At 44.5% G+C, this 23,225-nt stretch overlaps 1 protein-coding gene across 1 annotated transcript in view; it reads left to right on the plus strand.

The window, feature by feature from the left end:
- LOC147009981 (uncharacterized) overlaps positions 1 to 23,225 on the plus strand; it is a 47,210-nt gene that overhangs the window by 10,976 nt on the left and 13,009 nt on the right. The window contains exons 3-5 of the mRNA XM_085863277.1: positions 1 to 29; positions 2,147 to 2,203; positions 10,229 to 10,336. The exon at positions 1 to 29 is cut by the window's left edge and continues 28 nt beyond it. Of these exons, the coding sequence (XP_085719403.1) occupies positions 1 to 29; positions 2,147 to 2,203; positions 10,229 to 10,336 (194 nt within the window). The remainder of the gene's footprint in view (positions 30 to 2,146; positions 2,204 to 10,228; positions 10,337 to 23,225) is intronic.

Consider the following 23,225-nt stretch of genomic DNA (forward strand, 5'->3'; position numbering starts at 1 on the left):
TGAACCAACAGGTGGTTTTCCCTCACAAGGTAACAATCCATAATAACAATGTACAAGTTGAAGATAACGATGCTGGATGATGTGAATGGTGTCGTGGGTTCATTTGTTGAGTTTGCTTAAAGACATTACACTGGTCAACAATTATTTACTTTCTGAATGTTGTCTAGATTTCTACAAGTGAATTAGGGTATTCTGGCACTGCTGAATCAGGAAATGGCATCCGTTTCTCTCCATCAGGTCAGGTTTTTGTGCTAAGTTGATTTGAAAAAATCAGATCTTGTGACAAAATCAATTACATTTTTGTGGCATTATCAGCTGATTTTTGTCAACACATATCATCCTAAACATGTTTTTAAGAAAAAAAAAATGTTTCGCCAACAACATTTATTGATTACATGATAGAAACATTGATTACTGTCATCTGAATGGTGGGCATTGATAAAGGTAAGTACAAGTAAATTGCATGTTGCGTCACCACTGTTCAAACTTCAGGGCTTGAACTTCCGTTTCTTCGAACTCCTGGAATGTTCAGCGGCAGGGAGGTCTCTCTTCAGATTTCAACAGTAGTCAGCCATCATGACTGCGTCCCAGCGACCCTGATACCTGGTCTCCATCTCCTTCATCTCCTGATGGAATCTCTCCCCCTGCTCGTCACTCATTGAACCCAGGTTCTCAGGAAACCGGTTCATATGTGAAAATAGGTGGTGCATCTTGATGCTCATGTTGCAGCCCAGGTTTCTGAAAGCAGTCAGCATGTTGTTGACAAGTTCTGCGTAGTTTCTGGCCTTATTGTTGCCAAGAAAGTTCTTCACTACCAAAACAAATGTCTTCCACGCTTCCAGTTCCACTTCGTTCATTGAGTTTTTGAACTCTGGATCTCTGATGAGCTGACGGATCTGAGAACCATCAAAGATGCCAGCTTTCAACTTCTCCATGGTCAATCCTGGAAAAGCCTGGCACAAGTAAGTGAAGCAGTCACCATCTTTGTCCAGAGCCTTGGTGAACTGCTTGATTAAGCCGAGCTTGATGTGCAGCGGTGGGAAGAGTATTCTGTCTCTGTCCACCAGAGGGTCGTTGATGACGTTCCTTTCTTTGCATGGCACCAATTCCTCCCGCACAGGCCAGTCCTTCTTCGTGTAATGCTGAGCACGGTTCCTACTATCCCACATGCACAGAAAACATGGGTACTTGGTGAAGCCAGACTGTTGTCCCAACAAAAAGTTCACCATCTTCAGGTCAACACAGATAAACCACTTATGCTGATCATAACCAATTTTCTCCAGCACGTACTTCACCGCTTCATACTTCTCCTTCAGTGTAGTCGAGTGAGCGATGGGTACAGAGGCAAACTGGTTGCCGTTGTGTAGCAGAACACATTTCAGTGATCGCTTGCTGCTGTCAATGAACAGTCTCCAATCTTTGGGTTCGTACTGTGGCACTCCAAGCTTGAGCAGAAGCTGCGCAATATCAGCACAGTACACCAAGTCCTTCTCTTCAGAGAAAAAACGGAGGTACTCTTGATGCCTGTTGCGGAAGAAGCTGATGCGAGCACTGTCAGAGAGGAGGTTTTTTTCCTTCAATCTGGATGCCAACAGTTCGGCAGAGTCCTTTGACAAGCTGAGGTCGTGAACTAGATCATTCAACTCCTTTTGGGAAAATGGATGTGGAGCATCATCTTCAAGAACCACTTCTTCTTCTTCATGTCCTTCAACACTGGAGGCATCTTCGTCACTAATGTCAGGAAGTTCGCTGAAGATAGGCACTGGAATTGCATCACAATTTATGCTTTGCCTCACCAATTTTTGGAAGATTTTGAGGTTTTATGACTTCAAACTGATCCCTTTTCGACATAATCACCCAGAACTATCGTACCTGAATACTTCTTGTCATTAAAATAATTATTTCCAATCAAAACAATTATTTGACATGACATTTTACCCCCACCAACTTCTTCTAAAATGCTCCACACATGCGTACATGTGAACAAAAATGTAAAAAACGACATGTGGCCATATCTCAAAAACTTGACCTGATTGAACAAAACTAATGTGAGTTTTTGATTCAGCGCATCAGATTCGTCCTAAATCAGCTTAAAAAATGCAGACAACAAATTTGTTGTTGACCAGTGTTATTTGTTTTGTTACAGATTTTGAGGAAGAGGTGAAGGTGAAACTTGAACCTTTGGACAATTGTTCCTCACCAGGCAAGTCCATAAATATATTGTGATCGTTTCATTAAATAAATTAGATCGCCACAACAAAGGGAATAAAGGAGTAAAAAAAAATGGAATTGGGGAGAAATAGGAAGAGATTGGAGGTGGGGGCAATGATTATTCTGTCTGGTTGTTGACAGGTGACAAGCAGTACATCTACAGTATTCATCGTGTTCTGATGAAACCGAATACTCATCCCACTTGAACATTAACTCGCGACGTTATCTCAACACCATATTGTTGTGAATTCGTGCCCGCCGGCGTGCGGACGGCCAGGTAACTCGAATCGCGGCACGTCGCCCACCGGACGGACAATTCAGTCGTGACCCTCCGGAAACTATCGAACTCTCTCGGACCAACGCCGGGAGCTAGTCACGGGTGGGCCTTTCGACCTCACCACAATCGTGCCAATCGGCCACCCGCGTAGGATAGGGTTGTTCGCCAAACTCGACCTACCTAAGTACCCACGTGGATGGTAAACTGGGCGATCGTACCTCGCCGCAGGTCGACTCCGGACACGAGCCGCTTGGGCGGCCCGTTCCGTACTATCGGGATAACCGAGCGGTGTTATCGTCGACCTGGACGGTTCAGATTAATTACCGGGATGTTGCACCCACTACGAACCCTTTACGTGAAGCAAGATGGAGGGTCAATAAAGAAAAGACAAAGCGAAACGGGCACAGTTCAACAAGCGAGCATTTCATTTCCCGGCACACGGAAAGCACGTATATACAGCCATACAGAATCGAAATGCACATAAAGCAGTTAAAACCGACTACGCGCACACACGGCAACACTTATACAGTTTTACTTCACAGACGGCGCCAACACACATTTACACAAAAGCAAAGGAAAGAAGCCACCCTCACAGACAAGGAGGCAGACGGGCCCGTAGGCCAAATGTGCGCGTGACCTGGAGGAGCGGCCAGGTCCGCGAGACCGGGGAGGTCTTACCCGCGTCTTCGTGACGCGTTGGCGGGCAAGCCGCAAATGTGGCCGCGCCGCTGTGCCCCGACTCTGTGCCCCTTGGCGGGTTTCGTTGGCACGACGTTTGGGGTGGGGTGGGAACGGGGCGTCCTTTTGCACTATCTCAGCGCGGGGGGGAAAGGGGGAATTGTTGATGCCCTGGGGGAGGGGAGTGGCTGGCTGGCTTGGGTCCCGCGACGAGACGAGCGATCCCCCACACCGCAACCTCGTCGCTGACCGCCGTCCTTCCTGCCTCGGACTCGAGCTCCCTTGCTTGCAGTTCCACCGCGCGCACTTGACTCCACTCCGCCAACGCACGCTCCTTGTCCCCCAAGAGCAACCTCTCGACGACACAGTCCAAGCAACTCCAAAACCCAACTCTTTCAGTTCCACACTCTCCTCAAAGCAACTCCAAAACCCAACTCGCCTTTTACGACTTGCGCTCGCCGTTTTATAGGCGGCAGGAGCAGCCAACATGCAAATTTTAGGATCAGAACGCGATTGGAGGCGGGGCCAAGCCGCCCCACGCTCGCCAATTGGACGGAGGAGAAGTGGGCGTGAAGCGTTTCTGATCCGAATTTCCCCTCGGAAAGGCCGCTATTCACGCTCGCAGCTCGGTGCGTTCGGCACCAATCGCTGAACGGGCCCAAGACAGCCCGACGTTCAGTGTTCACAGGTGGTGCGGTTGTTGGTTGTGAAGGAGAGAGGCAAAGGTGGTGGAGGGTTTTCGGTGGTGGTTTGATGGTTATGGTGCCATTTGGGAATGGCGGTGAAGCGGTGTTTGCGGGATGGAGTTGTGAAGGTAAGGGTAGTGGCTGTTTGCGTTGTTGGCGGCTTATTGGTCGAAAATAACAATAGAGAGAGAAAAAATGGCTAACTCAAAGCGTTGCAGCCCGGATGAATCACATAAATTCCCTCTATACAACGGGTTTGGGCTCACTACACATGTACCTTATCGAGATATCTCACCTGAGGGTCCTTTATGGTGTAATGCGAATTTCCACAGCCGTAACAATATATTGAAATAGGACCGTGTGTCCTGAAGCTCAACTTTATCAGGAGCAACAATCACTCAATCCCCCCCCCCAATCCCCACCCTTAAACCCTGATTATTTTATTGATTAATTTTTCTAATGCCGTTAACAAACTTTGGTACATCACAGGTGATGAAGGATGTGGTCAAGCTTCATCGAAATTTTGTGCCTAGTTTCAGAGAAGAGAGCAAATACCTATTTGGGGAGGTCATGAACCTCCCCGTACACCCCCTTAATGAGCGCAAATTTTGATGCGGTCAACAAACCTTCGTTCAGCATTAGATATGAAGCTTGTGGCCAAGTTTCATCAAAATCGTGTGTTTGGTTCAAGTGATAAAAATTGAAGTGTTTATAGACTCACTCACTCACTCATTCACTCACTCACCTACGGACACTACTCGATCACATAAGCTCAACGGACTAAAGTTCAGGTGAGCTAAAAATGACTCCTTGAATCCCCTTTGAAAGCTAACTTGCTTCATGATGGATTGACCTTGTTGGTATTACATCGGACAACGGTGAACCAGCAAGCGCATATGTTATCCGTCGCACCACTGACATTGACATTTTTCTTCTTTCCCTCTCCTTAATCTGTCTATTCCTTATGCAACTCTGTGTGCCTTTTCTCAACTACTCATCAGTATATACAATCTAACACCATCTGCCATTTGTACTGAAACGGTTGTGAGGGTCTTGACAGACTGCGCATTCACTAGGCTGGGAGTGGCCAAGAGGTCCCACATCTGCTCTCAATTTGCGTACATGCCGGCTGTCAAGGCCACACTGCCGTCGGCAATTAGCCATCAGAAAGAGCCAAGTGAAGCTTTGTCGACAAAGTCGGTAAAAAACGCTAATCGAGTTTTAATTGCACATTACTGCACGATTCCAATTTTCCTGTCTAACGGGTTTATTTGCTGATTATCTCGTGCGACGGAATTCCTGTTCTCCAATGTACACGACATAGGTTCGCATTAACAAAGGAATTTGATAGCTAAAAACTGGGCAGGAGAGAAGGGAAAAGAGCATGACCGCATACGCAGATACAAACTGTCACCAATGAATTATAAAATAAACACTCATACCAATTTATCTATCTATGTTTCATTCGTATGGGTAACAGGAGAGATAGAGAGACCAGCAGAGACAAGAAGAACCTGAGGTGTGAGCGGCCAGCTCGAGCCTGGTTTTTGGTGCCAATACGTGTCGATGCACGGTCTTGAGGACTCGTCCGCTCCATGATTTCCTGGCCCCGCCAACTCCGCACACCACGAACAATGGAGTAGGGAACCACCGGCAAAGGAGAGGTCACTCGGCCACCAGTCACAGCATTCATGAGCGAGGCCAGCCACGGTGTGAAGGTTCCAGACAGAGAGAAGAAGAGTAGCTCCGCCGTGATTTCCGTTGGTAGTGGCCTTTTATCAAATCCCCGCAGTGCAGCACTCAGCCCGCCTGTCACACCCTCATTGCTCTGTGCTGCAGGAGAAAGGAACTCTCAACTCGCGCAACTTCGTGGCTTCCCATGCGGGAGTCCCACTGGGGCCACATGGATTCTACCATTCCTCCTGCCTGATTCATGTGGTCACAAATGCTGTTCTCTTATCTGAGCTATGTTATGATTTGCTGCTGTTTTATATATATATGTTAAATGAAAACCCATAATGACAGATTGCAATGGGGGAAAACTACAATAAACACCAAAGTGGGGATGGATATGGACGTGTCAATACGAACAGACTGAGAGAGAAGACCAAGGGAACTTCATTGAAACAAACTCGACACTGCCTGTCGTACACTTATTACACATGTTTTTGTTGAACATATATAGATAACTTGTATAAACTCAACCCAATTACCCCTATCCCATATCCATAACAATATGTCCATGAGCATCAAGATGCACATAAAACTACAAGTACTCGAGGAAGAAATTTGAATCAAATATTCTTTACATACTTGGCAACGACTCGACTTCACCGACCCAAAACTGACTACCTCTGTTTTCTACGTGAATTATTAAATACGAGCAAATACAACCCGTCACTTAGCTCATGGTGATATTAAGGGGGGGGAGGAAAGAGAGAGGAGGGAGGAAGGGAAGAGAGGGGAGGGAAGGAAGAGAAATCTTGGAAGGGGGAAAGAACAAGGAAGGGGGGGAGGGTGGAGAGTGACTCCCTACCAAATGTTGCTGTACACTAGGAGCGAGGGGTGTGAGGAGGGTGTTGAGAGAGATGGGGGAGGGGGGGAGGAAAATAAAAAGATAGAAAGGTGAGGGGTGGAGGTGAGGATAGCAAAGAGAATGATATTGTTATGTTTGTGGGGTAGATTGAGGAATTTCCAAGGAAAGGTAGGATTGTATCGAGTAGCTTGGTCCGTGGACGTGTAGGAGACATTTCAATATAAATTAGGTAGGGAAACTGTGAGCTGTGACATGTCCATACATGAGGGTGGGTGGGGTGATGGTGCTGTGTTAATTAGGCAGGGGTTGAGGATAATTTCTCCCAGTTTGTAATTGCTCCCTATGACCTTTAGCGATAATTATTATGTGTTTTTTTGTATTTCAAGACCGGTGATAAAAAGGGATCACATCCTTAAAACGACAACAACCAAGCTGCATGTCCAAGCAGGCAGAAAGCCCCGCCTCCAGGGGGACAGCAATCAAACCACGCCCTCGGAGTGGATGATTGATAGGCGTGATGTCAGAGTGGCGGGAGTCAGGTTAGTCAGAGATTCTCGCGTTGGGTGACAAGAAGGCAGGCGAGACGAAGGTTCAGAGCGGGACAGAAGCGAGAGAGGCAGGAGATGGCAGTTGAAAGAGAAGGGCATTACGGATTGCTTTCCCTCGACGTGGTGAAGAAGACTGCACGATCCTTATGTTTATGTTGAGGCAAATTGGCTCGCGTGGTGGAGCAAGACGCTGGCCAGTGACTTGTCTGGATCGTGAGACCAGCCTCCAAGCCTCGTGTTGTGCCATCGGGGAAAGAGATCTTGCAGAGCAGCAGCATCGGTGAGGGCGATCGACCAAAAGAAGTTGCATGGCAGTTTCTGAGCCCTGATGTGGAGTATTGCCACCAGAATTTCCTCCTGTACGTTTGCCCACCCATAGAGCGGCTGCACGCCATTTTGGGCACATTTTCCCACGCAGAACGATGTGGTTCGACCCCGAAGCTCATAAAGGATCACTTCTGGACCCGAAGCTAAGTGCCGGAATAAGGGTGGATTTTTCATTTATTTTAGGTCTCTTGTCTGTGTGGAGGCGCCTCAAAATTAGAATTAGTTTTATCTCACGTTCCGTCTCATCATCCCGTTTTGAATTCTTACCATTGTAAATATTTGATTCATTTTCATTAAACTCCTGTATTTATTTAAGTTGCTTGTGTCTGTGTATTTGTCATGGGTTTGAGATAAATCCCCTTGTGCTGTGCTTCCATCTGCTACGTCATTGCTGCCCTTTGATTCCCGCGTGCGCGCCTTAATCTCTGAGAATCTCGGCTGTAAGCCTCCAAGGGAGAACTGTTTGGCCATCCGTCCATGTCGAGGCAAACCCCCGCTACACGACAACATGTTATGCTTAATGACCGAACATAAAAAAACAAATGTCAAACAGCTGGACACGCAACAGAGTTTATAAAGTAATCCGCTGGCACATCTGCAAAAAATTTTATATTCCAGTTCCGGAGTATTTGTGGGAATATGAACCAAAAGCAATCACTGAAACCATGGAAGTACTGCTCACGTACGGACTCATGATCCCATCGAGTGAGAGCATCGAAAACAAAGCATTGCGACCAGATATCATACTTGGGTACAAAAAATAAAGAAGAAGACATTGCTAATTGACGTGTTAATGGCAGTGATTTTGGACTAAGTGCAGAAATCAAGAAAATGACCAAATACTAAGATCTCAATAATGAAGTGAAAAGATCCTAGAAGCTGAAGAATGCCAAAGTTGTACCAGTGATAGTTGGAGCTCTGGGAATGATGACAAATAACCTCACAGAGATATTAAAAATCATCTCCGGGAATATTATTACAAACTGCAGTTGGAAGCTGTCCGGGGCTCAGCGACGATCCTGAAGGGAGCCCTCGGCACAAAACTATGAAAACAGAAAACTTCACAACTTAGTCCGTGAATCGTCACCCCTTATTGAAATGAAGGTGGATACATTGAGCCGACCCTGGGGGGACTCCATTCCACATTCTGAAGCTCTCATATGTAGATACCAATCAACGACACACACACACACACACACACACACACACACACACACACACACACACACACACACACACACACACACACACACACACACACACACACACTCTGAGACCTGGTAGGTCTTTTTCACCTCATGATGAAACCCACCCACATGTGGAGATAGCAGGCAACAACAGCAACTTGCACATACACGTACACACACACACATGGACACTTTGAGACCTGGGGCGTGAGTGAGCATTTAAAACCCACGCTAACTTCCTGGCAAAGGTCTTCCTGCATGCATGCATACATGCTCGTTCATGCAGCGACTTTTGCACCCCACCAGTCGGCTCACTCCGAGACCGATTCATACATGCTAGTCCCCTTAACAGAGGGAAGGTTAGGGAGCAGGGGGAGGGGTTTGGAGAGAGATAGAGGGAGAGAAGAGGAAAGGGGGGGAGAGGGAAGGGGTGAAGGATTCCAGCAGATGTGACACCCAGTTTATCATCCATACAAGAGATGGCACACACACTGATGAATCATCCTGCTTGTGAAACACCGGGATGACAGTTTATAGCTGGGTCAGGATTCAAATCCAGGCTATACAGAGCAAGCATGTGTACCTCAGCGTTCCTGCCATGATATGGTGATTTTTTTTTGCTCATTGTGATCAAATAATTTATTTTGCCTTCCTACCTCCGGTATAGAACCATGGTATTGCCATTGAAACTTGAACGTGCGCCAAGCGGCTACACAAGCGAAATGGTTGAATAAACTTTAAAAAAACTAAACGTTTAATTTTTATTTGCATTTCTCTATGCCGAAGTGATAGGTTGTATAATGTAAGATCGTACAAAAAGGGGAAACGTCGTGGAAAATATAATTTCACATTTTCACTGAGCCAGACACCGCCTGTTGCACAACACGTGGTTAAGAACGCATGCGAGTGATCCCTGAACTTTGTTCAAATCGATCGATTTACAGTATTCAGGGACAGTGCGAATATTGTAGAGCGCTGGCTTTAGCACTCTAACGAAAAAGTTGATATTTCGTATATCAAATTTCGTATATCAAGCGGCTCGCTTGGCATACGATTTGTAATCACCCAACCGTCGTATTAAACGTACACCTCCTGTACTCTGGAGACACCCAAAATGTCAAATATGTCCGAATTGGACAAATCGACACTTTTCGAGGAGTCGGGACTGCTTGTAAGTTCGATTCTGAAGCTTAAATTTTGTAATTCTGCTGAATTTAAGAGACACTCATAGTGATCACATGTGTGGAAATGAAATAAAGCATAGAACGCTGACATCTCCGGGTGTTCATAAGCATTGCAATTATGAACAGGCATTCGATAATTAGCAAGGAAAGTGGGGGGGGGGAACTTTATTGTTCAGTGATAGTTGCGGCCTGTTCCAAGTCGAGGCATGGTTGAGCAGGCCAAAAAACATGGCGGCTTCAGACCCCAGCGAGGTTACCTCGGATAATAAAACCCCATAGAGAGCAGTGACCTCGGATGGCCTGATAAATGATTAAATAAGGCCGTTAATTATCTTCGAAAGTGTTGTTTTAATTAACTCAAACACCCAATTTTCATCATGCACTTCTTTGGAGTTTTCTTAGTATGTATGTAAAGTTTCAGGCTGCTAGGTTTTATAGTTTTGGAGTTATGGAGGACGCGCACATGCACACGCACACGCACACACACACACATTGGCATTTATTCGTATTGATAAGTTTGTGTTAATATTTGCAGTACTTTCACTTGAGACTAAGCCTACAACTCTTATTTCTATTTATTTATTTTTTCCACAGGAGAATTGAGTCCAGTAGATGCACGATGGCTGCATGGCGACGTTGCTCTGAATTTGAACAGCGTTTGTGTGAAGGACGAGCCATTTGAAGAGTCTCACTCTGCAAATGGTGAGTATAGCGCAGAAATGGTAAATGCCATCAGTTGCAAAGCATTCGCTTTTTCTTATGAACAAATATGTGAGGAGATATCTAAACAAGTCTTCATTTGTGCCAATGCATGAATTGAAAAAGTATATTTTGGAGAACTGGATGGTAAAAGTTTTTAAATTTCTCATTCGTATGAAACTACCTCAAATGATCTCTCTGACTCAGGAAAATCCACTTTATCTGTTTGCTGATGACTCAACCCTCTTTCATGACATCCCTCATCCTTCAGACAGACAGGCTGCAGCCTCTTCCATCTCTTCAGACCTTGAAAAATATCTGAAGCTGGTCAAACACTTGGAATATGTCTTTGAATTCTGACAAATCTCACCCTCTCACTATGTCTCTACAAAAGGACCATCTGGCAACCCCCCGCCCCTTCTACTTTCTTCACAATCCTCTTGAGAACGTTCAGTCACCTGGGTCTCACCATCAGCTATGATCCTTCTTGGGCAAACCACATTTGAAAGTTGACCTCCAAAGCCATCCACCGACTGGGCATCCTCTGTCATACAAAGTCCTTCCTTGGCACACCTGAACTCCTATCCACATACAAGGTCTTCATCCACAGCTTGATAGAGTATTGCTATCCACTCTGGGCTGGTCCCCATGCTGCACGCCTTGCTCAGCTTGATTGCAAACCAAGGCCTTCAAAATCTTTGGAATCTCCTGTCATCGCAAACAGGTTTGTGGTCTTTGTATTCTCGCACCTCCATTCTGGTGGTCTTGCACCCTCTGCTCTTTCCATTCTTTATCCTCCATAAGTTCCTGCAGAGCATACACAGTCCACCATCAACCCCCTTCTGGTGAAACTACCTAAATCCAGGATCACTGCTCACCTTCACTCATTTATTATTTTATTTTCCCACTTGTGGAATCAACTTCCCACATTCTCTTCAATGTCCTTCTTCCCTCCCCCGGTGTGTGCCCCGGTTAGAATAGGTACACCGTATCCCTGCGTGTCCTAAGGGGTGACTTAAAGTGTTGGCGTCAGGAAGGGCATCCGGCCATAAAAACATCGCCTCAAAAGGAAACCATGATGAGTACAACTGATGGGCAGGGTACAGCCCGAAGTACCCCGTGGGGGTCTTCACCCCCCTCTCGTTAAAACTCAAGGTGGGAAACCCGATCGAAGCAAGGGAGGAAATTTTTCCATTTATGATGACCAATCGTCTGATGCCCCATGTGGAGATTGGTTTCTGAGGTTTGGTGCATGGAAAGATCTGGAGAAGTGGTTGAAACATTGGTCACAAGAAGAGTGGACATATGTTGCGTGCAGGAGACACGATGGAAGGGAAGTGGTGTGAGAATGGTGAAGGGTAGGCAGGGACAGAAGTACAAGTTTATGTGGCAAGGGTGCCTGGAAGGCGTGCATTAGGGTGCTTCGTAATAGGGGGTAAAAAATAAAAGTATGAATATTCATGCTTTCTGGGTGTGCCTTTGTTCCATTTGACAGTAGAAACATACACACCAAATATGAAGCAGATTGGAGGATGTTTAGGGGTTCCTCAAGTTGGCACAATATTGTTGAAATTTGCCAAACTGTAACTGACAACTTGCCGTCGAATGTGCACAACGCAGTACACTTCACAATTAATATGGTTGTTTGATATTTTCATTGGAATTTACATACCTTCCTTTTTCAGATTGTGTCATGGCAACTGCAAGCACCACAAGGAGTTCTTTGTCAGTATGGTTGGTTGGCAAACCTACAGCAGATATTCACTGTGCTGGCTTGCCAACTTACTGAGCAGTTCTGTGCAATTTCTTATACCACCACACGGAGCATGGAAGTACTATTAAGGAAAGTGCAAAGCGGACCATTGAGATTGTTTCGGCACTTTGGGAAAAGGCTCGGATTCCCATCCAGCGACTCGACAAATTTCAGGAAAGGGTGATGAAGCTTTACCCTCTATATCAAGAGCTGAAAAAGAATCGTCAAAAACCACAGCAGTCGTATAGGATGAAAGAAGAGTTTTTCAAAGGAGACCGAGATGAGCTTTTTGACATTGCAGTGCAAAATGCCCTCTCCATAATGGACAATGAAGAGGACACGATGTTTTTGAATATGCAGCGTGAAGATCCAAAATGCTGTTCCATGGCTGGGTCTGATAAATCTCTTTTTGCATTGGAGCAACGCAAGCGGACATGTGTACTGAAAGAACAAGCCAGGAAGGAAAAAGCCATGGAGGATGCAAAGAGGACATCAACGGTTTTTCTCACGTCTACCACTACAACTGATGAGGAATCTGGGAGTGAATTACTTCAGGAAACCGGATCAGATGATGATTTTCAGATGCTATCCACATCCACAAAACGGGCACCTAAGCGCAGAAAGAAGACAAGTGTAAAAGTGATAACACCTGAGGTTGCTGCTGCAATGGATCGAGTGAAGGTAACTGACTGTGGTGCAACTTTTGTCACAGCTGCAATTGCCCAGTCCCTGGGTCATAACCTTGATGATATAGCTGTCACATAACACTGTTAGACGTGCCCGATGTATCAACAGGGAGATCTCTGCACTCAAGCACAAAGAACAGTTTTCACCAGATACTCCTTTGCTCCGACACTGGGACTCAAAGTTACTGCCAGACATCTCAGGAAAGAAAGACACTGTGGATCGTGTTGCAATTCTTGTCACTGGTGGTGGAGAAGAAAAATTGTTGGCAGTTCCTAAGATTGCTCGTGGTACTTGCAAAGAACAAGCAGATGCTTGCATTAAGGTGCTCAATGACTGGAAACTTACTGACAAGGTGCATGGTCTGGTGTTTGACACCAGTGCATCCAATACTGGCCTGCATAAAGGAGCATGTCACATCATTGAGGAAGCACTTGGCAGAGACATGGTTTGGATTGCATGTCGTCATCACATCTTGGAGATAGTCCTCTCGTCAGTATTCACTGCATCCATGGGAAGCACAGATTGGCCGAAAGTTGGACTTTTCAAGCTCATTGGCAAAGTGTCAACCAGAGTGAATTTGTTCTACCCGAGGAAGAGCTCTTTGATGGCCTAAATAACCTGCGTGAAGAGGCAAAAGACTTTTACAAGACTGCAATCAGCCATGCTCAACGTCGTGAGGATTATCGTGAACTGGTTCAGTTAGCACTTGTTTTTTGTTGGTGGCCCTAGCTTCTATGTTCCTAGCTTTCGTGCCCCAGGAGCACTCCATAATGCCCGTTGGATGGCAAAGGCCATATATTCACTGAAGATGATATTGTTTCGGAACCAATTTAAGCTGACTTCACGACAACTCAAAGGCTTGATGTCAGTGTCCCTCTTTGTTGCAGTTATTTATGCCAAGTTCTGGCATGAAGCATCCAATGCCGAAAGGGCACCACGCAATGATATGATGTTCCTTTCCCAGCTGCAGGAATACCCAAACAGCATCATAAAGAAAGCAGCATCAGAGCCAATGCTTCGTCATCTATGGTGTTGCTCTGAGCACTTGGTAGCATTGGCACTTTTCGATAACCGGGTATCTTGTGAGACAAAAATGGCAATGACTGCCAATTTTAAAAAGAAGCCAGCAGAGAAAATCCTTAAACGTCTGGATGGAAAGTCTTTCAACTACGCCATGCCACTGGAACAATATGTCAGCCAACGTTCTCTAAAAATCTTCGATTTGCTGCTAATGGATGGGCAAGAGGAGGCACACAACTTCCTGGTCAAGCAACCACTATTGTGGCCAGAATATCCAGTCTATGTGAAGTTTAAAGAGGCTGTTCAAAGACTCAAAGTGGTGAATGACACTGCTGAGCGTGGCAGAGCACTCATGACAGCATATAATGGCAGTTTGACCCATGATGAGGAGCAGGTTCAATACCTGCTTCAGGTTGTGGCTGCCCACCGAAAGGCCATTCCAAAGCCTACGAAGGCCACTTTAACAATACAAGTGACATTTGAATTAACTGAACATTGAACTATTGACATGATATATTTCTGTAAAGACATTGTCACTGTATTTTGATTATTTCATGTTTAAAAGATCAAGCATTTTTTAGAATAGTATATTACATTGTGCAAATTACGTGTATTTTGTAAATATGAACCAAAATTGTGCCAACTTGAGGAACCCCTAAATATCATGGAATTTTGTTCATTTTTGACCTATAAGTTCTTATGGGATATTGGAACAAAGGCAAAATCAAACTTTCATTTTTTTGGAATACCCTAGCGTGCATGGTGTTGGTGTCATGTTTTCTGAGGAGTTTGTAGACGGTGTAGTGAGTGTGACTAGAGTGAGTGAAAGGTTGATGATTGTGAGAATCGTGATCAGAAAGCTCTTGGTGAACGTCATCTCGGGATATGCCCCGCAGGTCGGTCGAAGCGATGAAGAGAAGAACATGTTCTGGTATGCGATAGAGAAGTTGATGGAAAATGTGAATGATGATGAAATTGTTGTGGTAGGAGGAGACTTGAATGGACATGTGGGAAGGAGTCCAGACGGTTTTGAGGGAGTCCATGGGGGTTATGGATATGGTGCGAGACATGGAGAAGGTGAAAGGATCTTGGAGTTTGCTGATGGAGCTGATTTGTTGATTAATTTGTAATACTCAATTCCATCATAAGCTTATTACATACACGTCAGGTGGGTCGACGACAACCATTGACTACCTGATGGTGCGTCGGCGAGATAGGGGAAACCTCCGGGACACAAAGGTGATCCCAGGGGAGGAGACTGTTTCACAGCACCACCTGGTTCTCTGCGATTATAAGGGTGAAAGGTTCGAGGGGAATTCAGCGGGTGAAGTACCAACCGAGGATGAAGGTGTGGAGGTTGAAAGAGGCGACAGTGAAGGAAGCATTAAGAGAGAGGCTGAATATGGTTGAGGATGTGGTTGGATGTCAATGAAAGATAGTCTATTGGGAGTCGTTGGTGAGGTATGTGGATGGACAAAAGGACCACCGAGGTACTTGGAAACATGGTGGTGAGATGATGAAGTTGGAAAGACGATTGAAGAGAAGAGGAAGAAGTTCAAGGAATGGCAAAAGGCAAAGGATACGGTGGAAGAAGAGGCTGCACATGAAAGTTATAAGGAAGCCAAGAAGGCTGCAAAGGCGCAGGAGGCCCATTGGAAAATGTTCGGAGAACGTTTGTATTCGGAGAAGGGTAAGAGAGCGGTATTCAGGATTGCAAAGCAGATAGCGAGAAAGAGGTTTGATGTGACGGGGGTGAGTTGCTTGAAGGATGAAGTGGGACAAATCGTTGTAGACTCAGATGGAATTAAAGGAAGATGGAAGAAATACAGTATATGGAAAGGCTGTTGAATGTAGAAAATGAATGGGATAGAAACATCGAGAGTAACCCAGTTTTAGGACCAGCAGAGAAGATAACTGAGAAGGAAGTTGAGGCAGCTATAAGAGCAATGAAGAGTAGAAAAGCAGGAGGGCCGACGGGAGTTGTGGGAGATATGTTGAAGGCAGCGGGAAGTTGGGGTGTGAAGAGAATGACAGAGATCTGTAATCTGGTGGTGAAAGAAGGCCGCATTCCAGTGGATTGGGAACTGAGTACCCTCGTCCCTCTGTAGAAGGGGAAAGGTGACCCTCTGGACTGTGACTCCTATAGAACAATAAAGTTATTGGAGCATGGAATGAAGGTATTGGAAAGGGTGTTGGAGAAGAGGATAAGGGAGAAGGTAAAGATTGACGAAATGCAGTTTGGATTGATGCCAGGAAGAGGAACGACAGATGCAATTTTTATTGTAAGGCAGTTGCAGGAGAAGTACATGGAGAAGAGGAAGAAGTTGTTTCTTTTTGGGTTTGTTTTTCTGGAGAAAGCATTTGATAGGGTTCCATGCGAAGTAATGACATGGGCATTGAGTAAGTTAGGAGTGGAGGAATGGTTGATCAGAGTAGTGATGGCCATGTACGAGAGAGCGCGCACAGCTGTAAGGACAAAGGACGGGAAGAGTGGTGAGTTTGAAGTGAAGGTGGGAGTGCACCAGGGGTCAGTACCAAGTCCACTTCTATTTGTAGTTGTGATGGAGGTGCTGGCTCAGGGGGTAAAGGAGGGTTTACCGTGGGAGCTGCTGTATGCAGATGATCTGGTGTTGATTGCAGAGAGTATGGATGGACTGAAGGAGAAGATGAACAAGTGGAAGGAATGTATGGAGGCAAAAGGTTTGAAGGTGAATATCGGAAAGATGAAGGTGATGGCAAGTGGTAAAGCATGTGGTGAGGTGGAAAGGACTGGGAAGTGGCCGTGTGCTGTGTGCAGGAAGGGTGTCGGAGTGAACTCCATTCAGTGTACAATGTGTGCTGAATGGGTTCATCGAAAATGCAGTGGGGTGAGAGGGTCATTAACCAGTGTGGCAGCTACATTCAAGTGTAAGGTGTGCATCGAGGGAGCAGCAGATGAAGGAATTGTTGAGTTGGATCTTGGAGATGGTGTGAAGCTGGAAGGGGTGAAAACATTTAGCTATCTCTGCGACATGCTGAATGGAGAAGGTGGATCAGACTCTTCGACGGTTGCTAGAGTGAGAAGTGCATGGAAGAAGTTTCGGGAACTGAGTGGCATGCTGACGAAGAGGGGAGTGTCGTTGAAGCTGAAGGGAAAGGTGAATGCTACATGTGTGAGGAGTACGATGATTTATGGGAGTGAGACATGGGTACTGAACATGGAGCAGCAACAAGGGCTGGGAAGGGTGGAAATGCGAATGGTTCGGTGGATGTGTGGAGTATCGTTGAGAGAGAGGAAGACAAATGATGACTTGCGGAAGATAATGGGAAAAGAGTCTGTGATGGATGTTGTGAAGAGAAACAGGTTGAGATGGTTGGGTGATGTGTTGAGGAAGGATGAAAGTGACTGGGTGAGAGGAGTGATGGAAATGAGTGTAGTCGGAAGTGGAGGATGGGGAAGACCGAGAAAAACTTGGCTAAAGGTGGTGAAAGAAGAAATGTGGGCAAGGGGATTAAGAAGGGGAGATGCAGAAAACAGGGTAAAGTGTAGAAGATTGTCATGGAGCCTGCAAGGCTAACCCTCGCTTTAGCGGGGAAAATGGCCTTTAAGTGTGTGTGTGTGTGTGTGTGTGTGTGTGTGTGGGTGTGTGTGTGTGGGTGTGTGTGTGTGTGTGTGTGTGTGTGTGTGTGTGTGTGTGTGTGTGTGTGTGTGTGTGTGTGTGTGTGTGTGTGTGTGTGTGTGTGTGTGTGTGTGTGTGTCCTTCTTCCCTCCGTCTTCAAGACGGCTGTTCACCACCATCTCAGTTCATCCCTCATCCAAAACCATGATCTTTTCTAGCCCTGTTAATCCCCCTCCCCCACCAAGCCATCCTCCCAAATGTCCAGTTTTTCGGTCATCTCTAACGAGATGACCTAATAAAGCCGAGCCAAATGTCCGTACGTCCGTCAACAATTTTTCTTTCCGATCTTGATGAAACTTAGTATGTGGGTAGAGGTCGATGAGTGTTGCACAACGATATAACTTTTGTCCGGGTTCAAGGTCAGAGACTAGGTCACGCAAGTTATAAAAATCGCCATTTTCAAAACCTATCTAGTCTGCCATTTTACAAGATATTCGGCAACTGTTTATTGATTATGATAGTAAAAAATATTATCTTGTATCGAACCGGACAGATTTTTGAATTTCCTTCCCGTTTGATCGTCACGTGATCTGGAAGATGGCCAAAAACGCCGATGCGATTCGCAAAGAAGGAAGGAAGGAGAAATGAAATATAAAACACATTTTTAGCCTTTTATATTTATACATTTTCCGCCGAAGGTGCAAAAGTTTCAAAACCCGAAATGTAAACGTCGGCATTTATTTTCAAAATATAATTTTGTGCGCGCGCGCCAAAATGCCGAGTCATCTTTAACCAAACTGCGCAGTTCTACTGCGGTCATAGTGTCTGAGCAGTGGCCAGCGTGGTTCAGATTGACTGTGGTTTCTGTGGCGAAGATGATTGTTAAGAAGTATGTCTGCGGTATAAATTCGAGTGACTGTATTAGTGATTTAATCACGCAACATCTTGACAACGAATATTCTGGCCGAACGATTGCATCAATTCAGTGCATCAGCAGGGATAATTCGCAGGCTCCTCTCGATCGTGCCGATATCTAACATAATCACCGGCGGACAGAGGGCTGCAGGCTGTGGGGCGAGGCCACGGATCCCGGATGAGGGGATAAGTGATAAATTATGCTCCATGCTTCGGGCTTTCTGATTAATATATCAATGAGTACATTCCATAATTAATAATTAATGAATCTGGCATACAAAATGTTTTTCCATACCTGACATGTTACTTTGTGCAGTGTCACGAAACTTCTGTGGAATTAATTTGCTCGCTCTAACGATTTTTCAAACCTCAATATCTCTATAAATACTTGACCAATTTTCATTCTGAAAGTTGCATTATAATCAGTGAAGAATAATCTACATGATTATCATAATCTCCGAGAGCTTAGCCTATTTTTTCGTTTTTTTTTTTTCTACAACCGGAAGTGAAATGTCCCCAGAGAGTGGACGGACCGGAAAACCACGTATTGCACTTACTTGTGATTCTGATGTGTTAATCCGGGTACTAAATGAACAATACATATTTATTAATTATGTCATTAGTGGTATTATCCTAGTGTATTTCTGTGAACTATTTCAATCTAAACGGTTAGTTTGGACTGTTTCGTGGTTACCTGAACTGAACATTGAGAACTTGTGGTATTATAGAGATGACCGTCACCCCCCCACACGGGGGTAATTTTTTCCTTTCTGTATCAATGTTGTCCACCCTATGCATCCTCCGCACACCTATTGTTTATCCAAGTCTCTCCCTATTTTATAGCGAACGCAGTGAGCTTCATACTTAACGCGTGCATGTGAGAGAATAGGAAACAACAACACAATACCCCTGGCTATTTGGAATCCGTGTCGTTAGCTATGAACTTTTGCTTCCGGTTGTTATTAAACGCTGTGCGGTGTAGAAACACGATTGGGTTTTATTTATATCTTGTGAATATTAGGCCAAAAAAAAAATGTTGCATTGGCATAACGGGTCACTAAAAAATAGGGTAGGTAGGTAGGGATTTTTTTTTTTTAAATAAATCCCTCCCAAAATCTCCCTCGGCTCGAGTACCCCCCCTTTTTGTCGGCGACCCCCCCCCTCCCACCACCAAAAAGAGAGAAAATATTATAGATAAATAAAAATAGTACTAGCCTATTCTAGAGAGTAAAACCATTTCTATGTATAAAATTTCTCAACTTCACCGCAATATTTCATTTTTTAGACAAATCAGATTAAAAAGTGAAAATGTCATTCATTCCTGACTAGCCTGTATAGACCTAGCTGTGAAATTAAATCCAGAGTCTTGAGTATTTACTTGGATCGCTACTTAATAATAAAGGTCTAAAGTTGAAATCTAATGCCTTTCACTTCAGTTTCATTCTTACCTTGACAATGAATTCAGCTTCATTCTGATTTCCTGATTTGAACCAGACTGCTTCTTTGTCCAGCAATAGTATGATGCTATTGAACAATTGGTCCTTTGCATTTAGTCCCTGTGCCTGTGGCATGCCAGAACTACAATTCTTTTTCAGTCCCGAAAGATCAAATCTTCCTCGCCTTGCGCCTGCAGCCATGAGGATTTCAAAGGCATTCTTGGGCAGCTCAGCCTCAGACGTAGATGCCGAATCATCGCTGAGCCTGTGGCTGTAGTAACCCACGACGAAGCGATAACCGAAGTCGTCTAAGATAGACACCTTTTCCGCCGCCAAAACGTCCGAAAAGGACCCTCCATCACTGCTAGACGCTTGCACGGAGGAAAGTATTGGAGCAGTGTCACAATTTACGTCTGCAATTCCCTGAATGATATCTCCAAGCCTCGCATCTTTGTTGCATTTTCGTAAGACGCTGAACAGTTTTTTTTAGGCCCAAGCATGCCAGTAATCTTGATAGAGTACGCGGCCATGTTGGAAACAACAGACGACGTACTGATCGAGCGAGGCGCAATATCTCTCCCTCGTACAGATGATATGCAGAGCCGTTTCGCACACACACACACACACACACACACACACACACACACACACACACACACACACACACACACACACACACACACACACACACACACACACACACACACACACACACACACACACACACCGAGCTAAACTATGACATATGCATAGCGCAGCGTGCAGCGGGTTCTGTCCGAAACACTTCTGGGTTTTTGCGATCGCGATCGCAATCAACAAGATACTTGATATTGATTAAAAAAAAAAACCATAGGGTCGGCGGAATTTTTAGGGTCGGGCGGGTTACGCCAATGCAACATTTTTTTTTTTTGGCCTTACTTAATGCGTGCACATGAGAGAATAGGAAACAACAAAAACAACACAATACCCTGGCAATTGTGAATCCGTGTCATTGGCTATGACCATTTTGCTTCCGTTTTTTTTTTTGCTTCTGGTTTTTTTTTTGTTTCCGGTTTTTGTCATGGGGAATGATGCATGCCGGGAGATCATGACCAGAAGTGTTTATTTATTTATTGAATAATGTTTTTTTTTCCCCAAAGTTAATTTTATTCTTCTGAAAGTGATTTTTTTTCATGACAGGAAGTGTTTATTTTGTATTTAACATTACCTTGAGTGATTTTGAAACTCTTTCCGGAACTTATATTTTCTTTTATTCTTGACCAGAAGTGATTGTTTATTTATTCAATTATTTTTTCCCAAAGTTCATTTTAAGAAAGATATCTCCCGCATCATGAAAAAATATTTTTTTAATCGTGATTTACATTATTTGATCGCTGATCCCGAATCCAGGCCGAAGTAACCGGAAATTGCGTCAAAATCATCAGCTGTGCAGCGCTTACACGTACCACGGTATAGTTGGCAAGTATACAGTTGTGAACACGTTATAGGTAAAGTCAGAAGCGAATGTAAGAAGAATTCTACGTTCGCTTCTCGGCTTTGCCTATTCCATATTACCCCTCTATAGGACTGCACAAATTGAAAATCTTAAAAATAGCAATAAATAAATACAGTGCAGTAAGTGTTCGCTTAACATCGTCCCAGTTAACATTGTTTTGTTATTAAGTTGCTGATATATTAGAGAACACACTCGTTTAAAGTCGTTCACTGTTCCGTGATAAAGTCGTTTTACCTCTAATTTCGTATCAAACGAATGGTTTTCCTCATTACCATCGCATTCTGCGAAAGGTTATGTTTTGGTCGCTGTGTATTTATTTATTTGTGAATATGTGTGTTTGTTTGTTATTCGCATAACTCAGAATGTATTAAACCGAATTGCATGAAAATTGGTGGGATGATTCGTGATTATCCAAGGACGATTTGATTAGATTTTGGGAACGATCGGGTCAAAGGTCAAGGTCATGAAAAGGTCAAAAACAAACTTTTGAGCACAACTTCCTTCATAAGACAGCGATGGACATGCAACCAACGCCATATTGTTCCATGACGAGATACCTTTCGGGTACATGGTGTCAGATTTGACGTGACGTCATCAAAAGTGCGTCAAAATGACGTAAATTTTCAATTTTCGACCTCATCAGTTTTGATCATACCGTTTTGTAGGACTTACCTTAAGGACGTCACACACCAAATTTGACGTCGTTCGGACTGACCGTTATGACGTCATTGACGTTTGAACATAACGTTTTTCAATTGTGGCTAAAATGTCCTGATATTTTATATTCAAATATCTATGTAATTTGTAAAGGAAATTGTCCCAAATCCAGGCATTATGATCAGTACCAAAATATCTGCTTATTTATGAACAGGTTTTGCAAATTAACTCTGGTCAAGGTCACACTCAAGGTCAAAATATACTTGTAGGCATAACTTCAGATCTAATAGAGCTATTGACATGAAACCAACGTTAAAATGTTCCGTGAAATAAGAGTTTCAGGATGGTAGTCCGCGATTGGTAGTGACGTCATTGGAAGTGCGTCAAAATGACGTCACAAGATGACGTCATTTTTAAACTTTCGATTTTTTTTCAGTGTTTATCACTCCATTTTGTTGGACTGCCCTCAATGACGTCTAACACCAAATTTGACGTCCATCGGACTGATGGTTGTGACATGGACGTTTTTAAATGACGTTTTTCAAATGTGCCCGGAAAAAAGTAGCGGCGGCGAAGGTATGCGCTCTACCGAGTGCCCGTTCTAGTTTTAATAAAGCTACAGTATGAACCATACCATAAATATTGGTGTATAAGCCCACCCAAAGTACTACAGTATAGGCTTTATATACACCAAGCCATGCATCGGTGGGTCCTGGGCTGAAGTTACTCAGGTGTTTATGAATGGTGTGTGGAGGAAGTTGTAGCCTAAATGTGTCGATGACTTGTAAGTATTTAAAGATGTGGACACGATGAAGCGTTATCCTCAGCTTGGCTAATAAAGCTGGTTTTGGTGAGATGGAAGAAGCCGATGTCACACAACTTCTGCAATCACATGGAGAAGAGCGAACCAAAGAAGATTGAAAGCAACTCGAAATGATGATATTCAATTGTTTGTTTAAAGTTATTTGAATCTTGTACTCCATATGTAAATAATGTATTTTGGGTGATGATAAAAGTTTTCCCCTGGAGCCCACCCTCCCCCACCCCCCATATTTACATTAATTTTTATGGGGAAATTGGATTCGCTTAAAGTCGCACTTTTCAATAAGGCCTGAGTCACATTTGCTCTACGGCGAGGATACGGCGGCTGTACGCCCTCTGAATTGACAGAAACGTGCGGCGGCCGCAGAGTTTCTGAGGTGGCCTCAGGGTGGCCCTATGCCGTATGGCTATATTTTACTATACAGGCCGTAGGGTCGCCGTGGAATTATAGCGCGGAGTTATAACTTTTTTCATTTCTATGTTCGCCGTAGCAATTCGACAAGCCGAA

This window comes from Eptatretus burgeri, chromosome 17 (genome assembly GCF_056783735.1).
Source record: "Eptatretus burgeri isolate ZD-2024b chromosome 17, Ebu_testis_v1, whole genome shotgun sequence".
Lineage (NCBI taxonomy): Eukaryota > Metazoa > Chordata > Myxini > Myxiniformes > Myxinidae > Eptatretus > Eptatretus burgeri.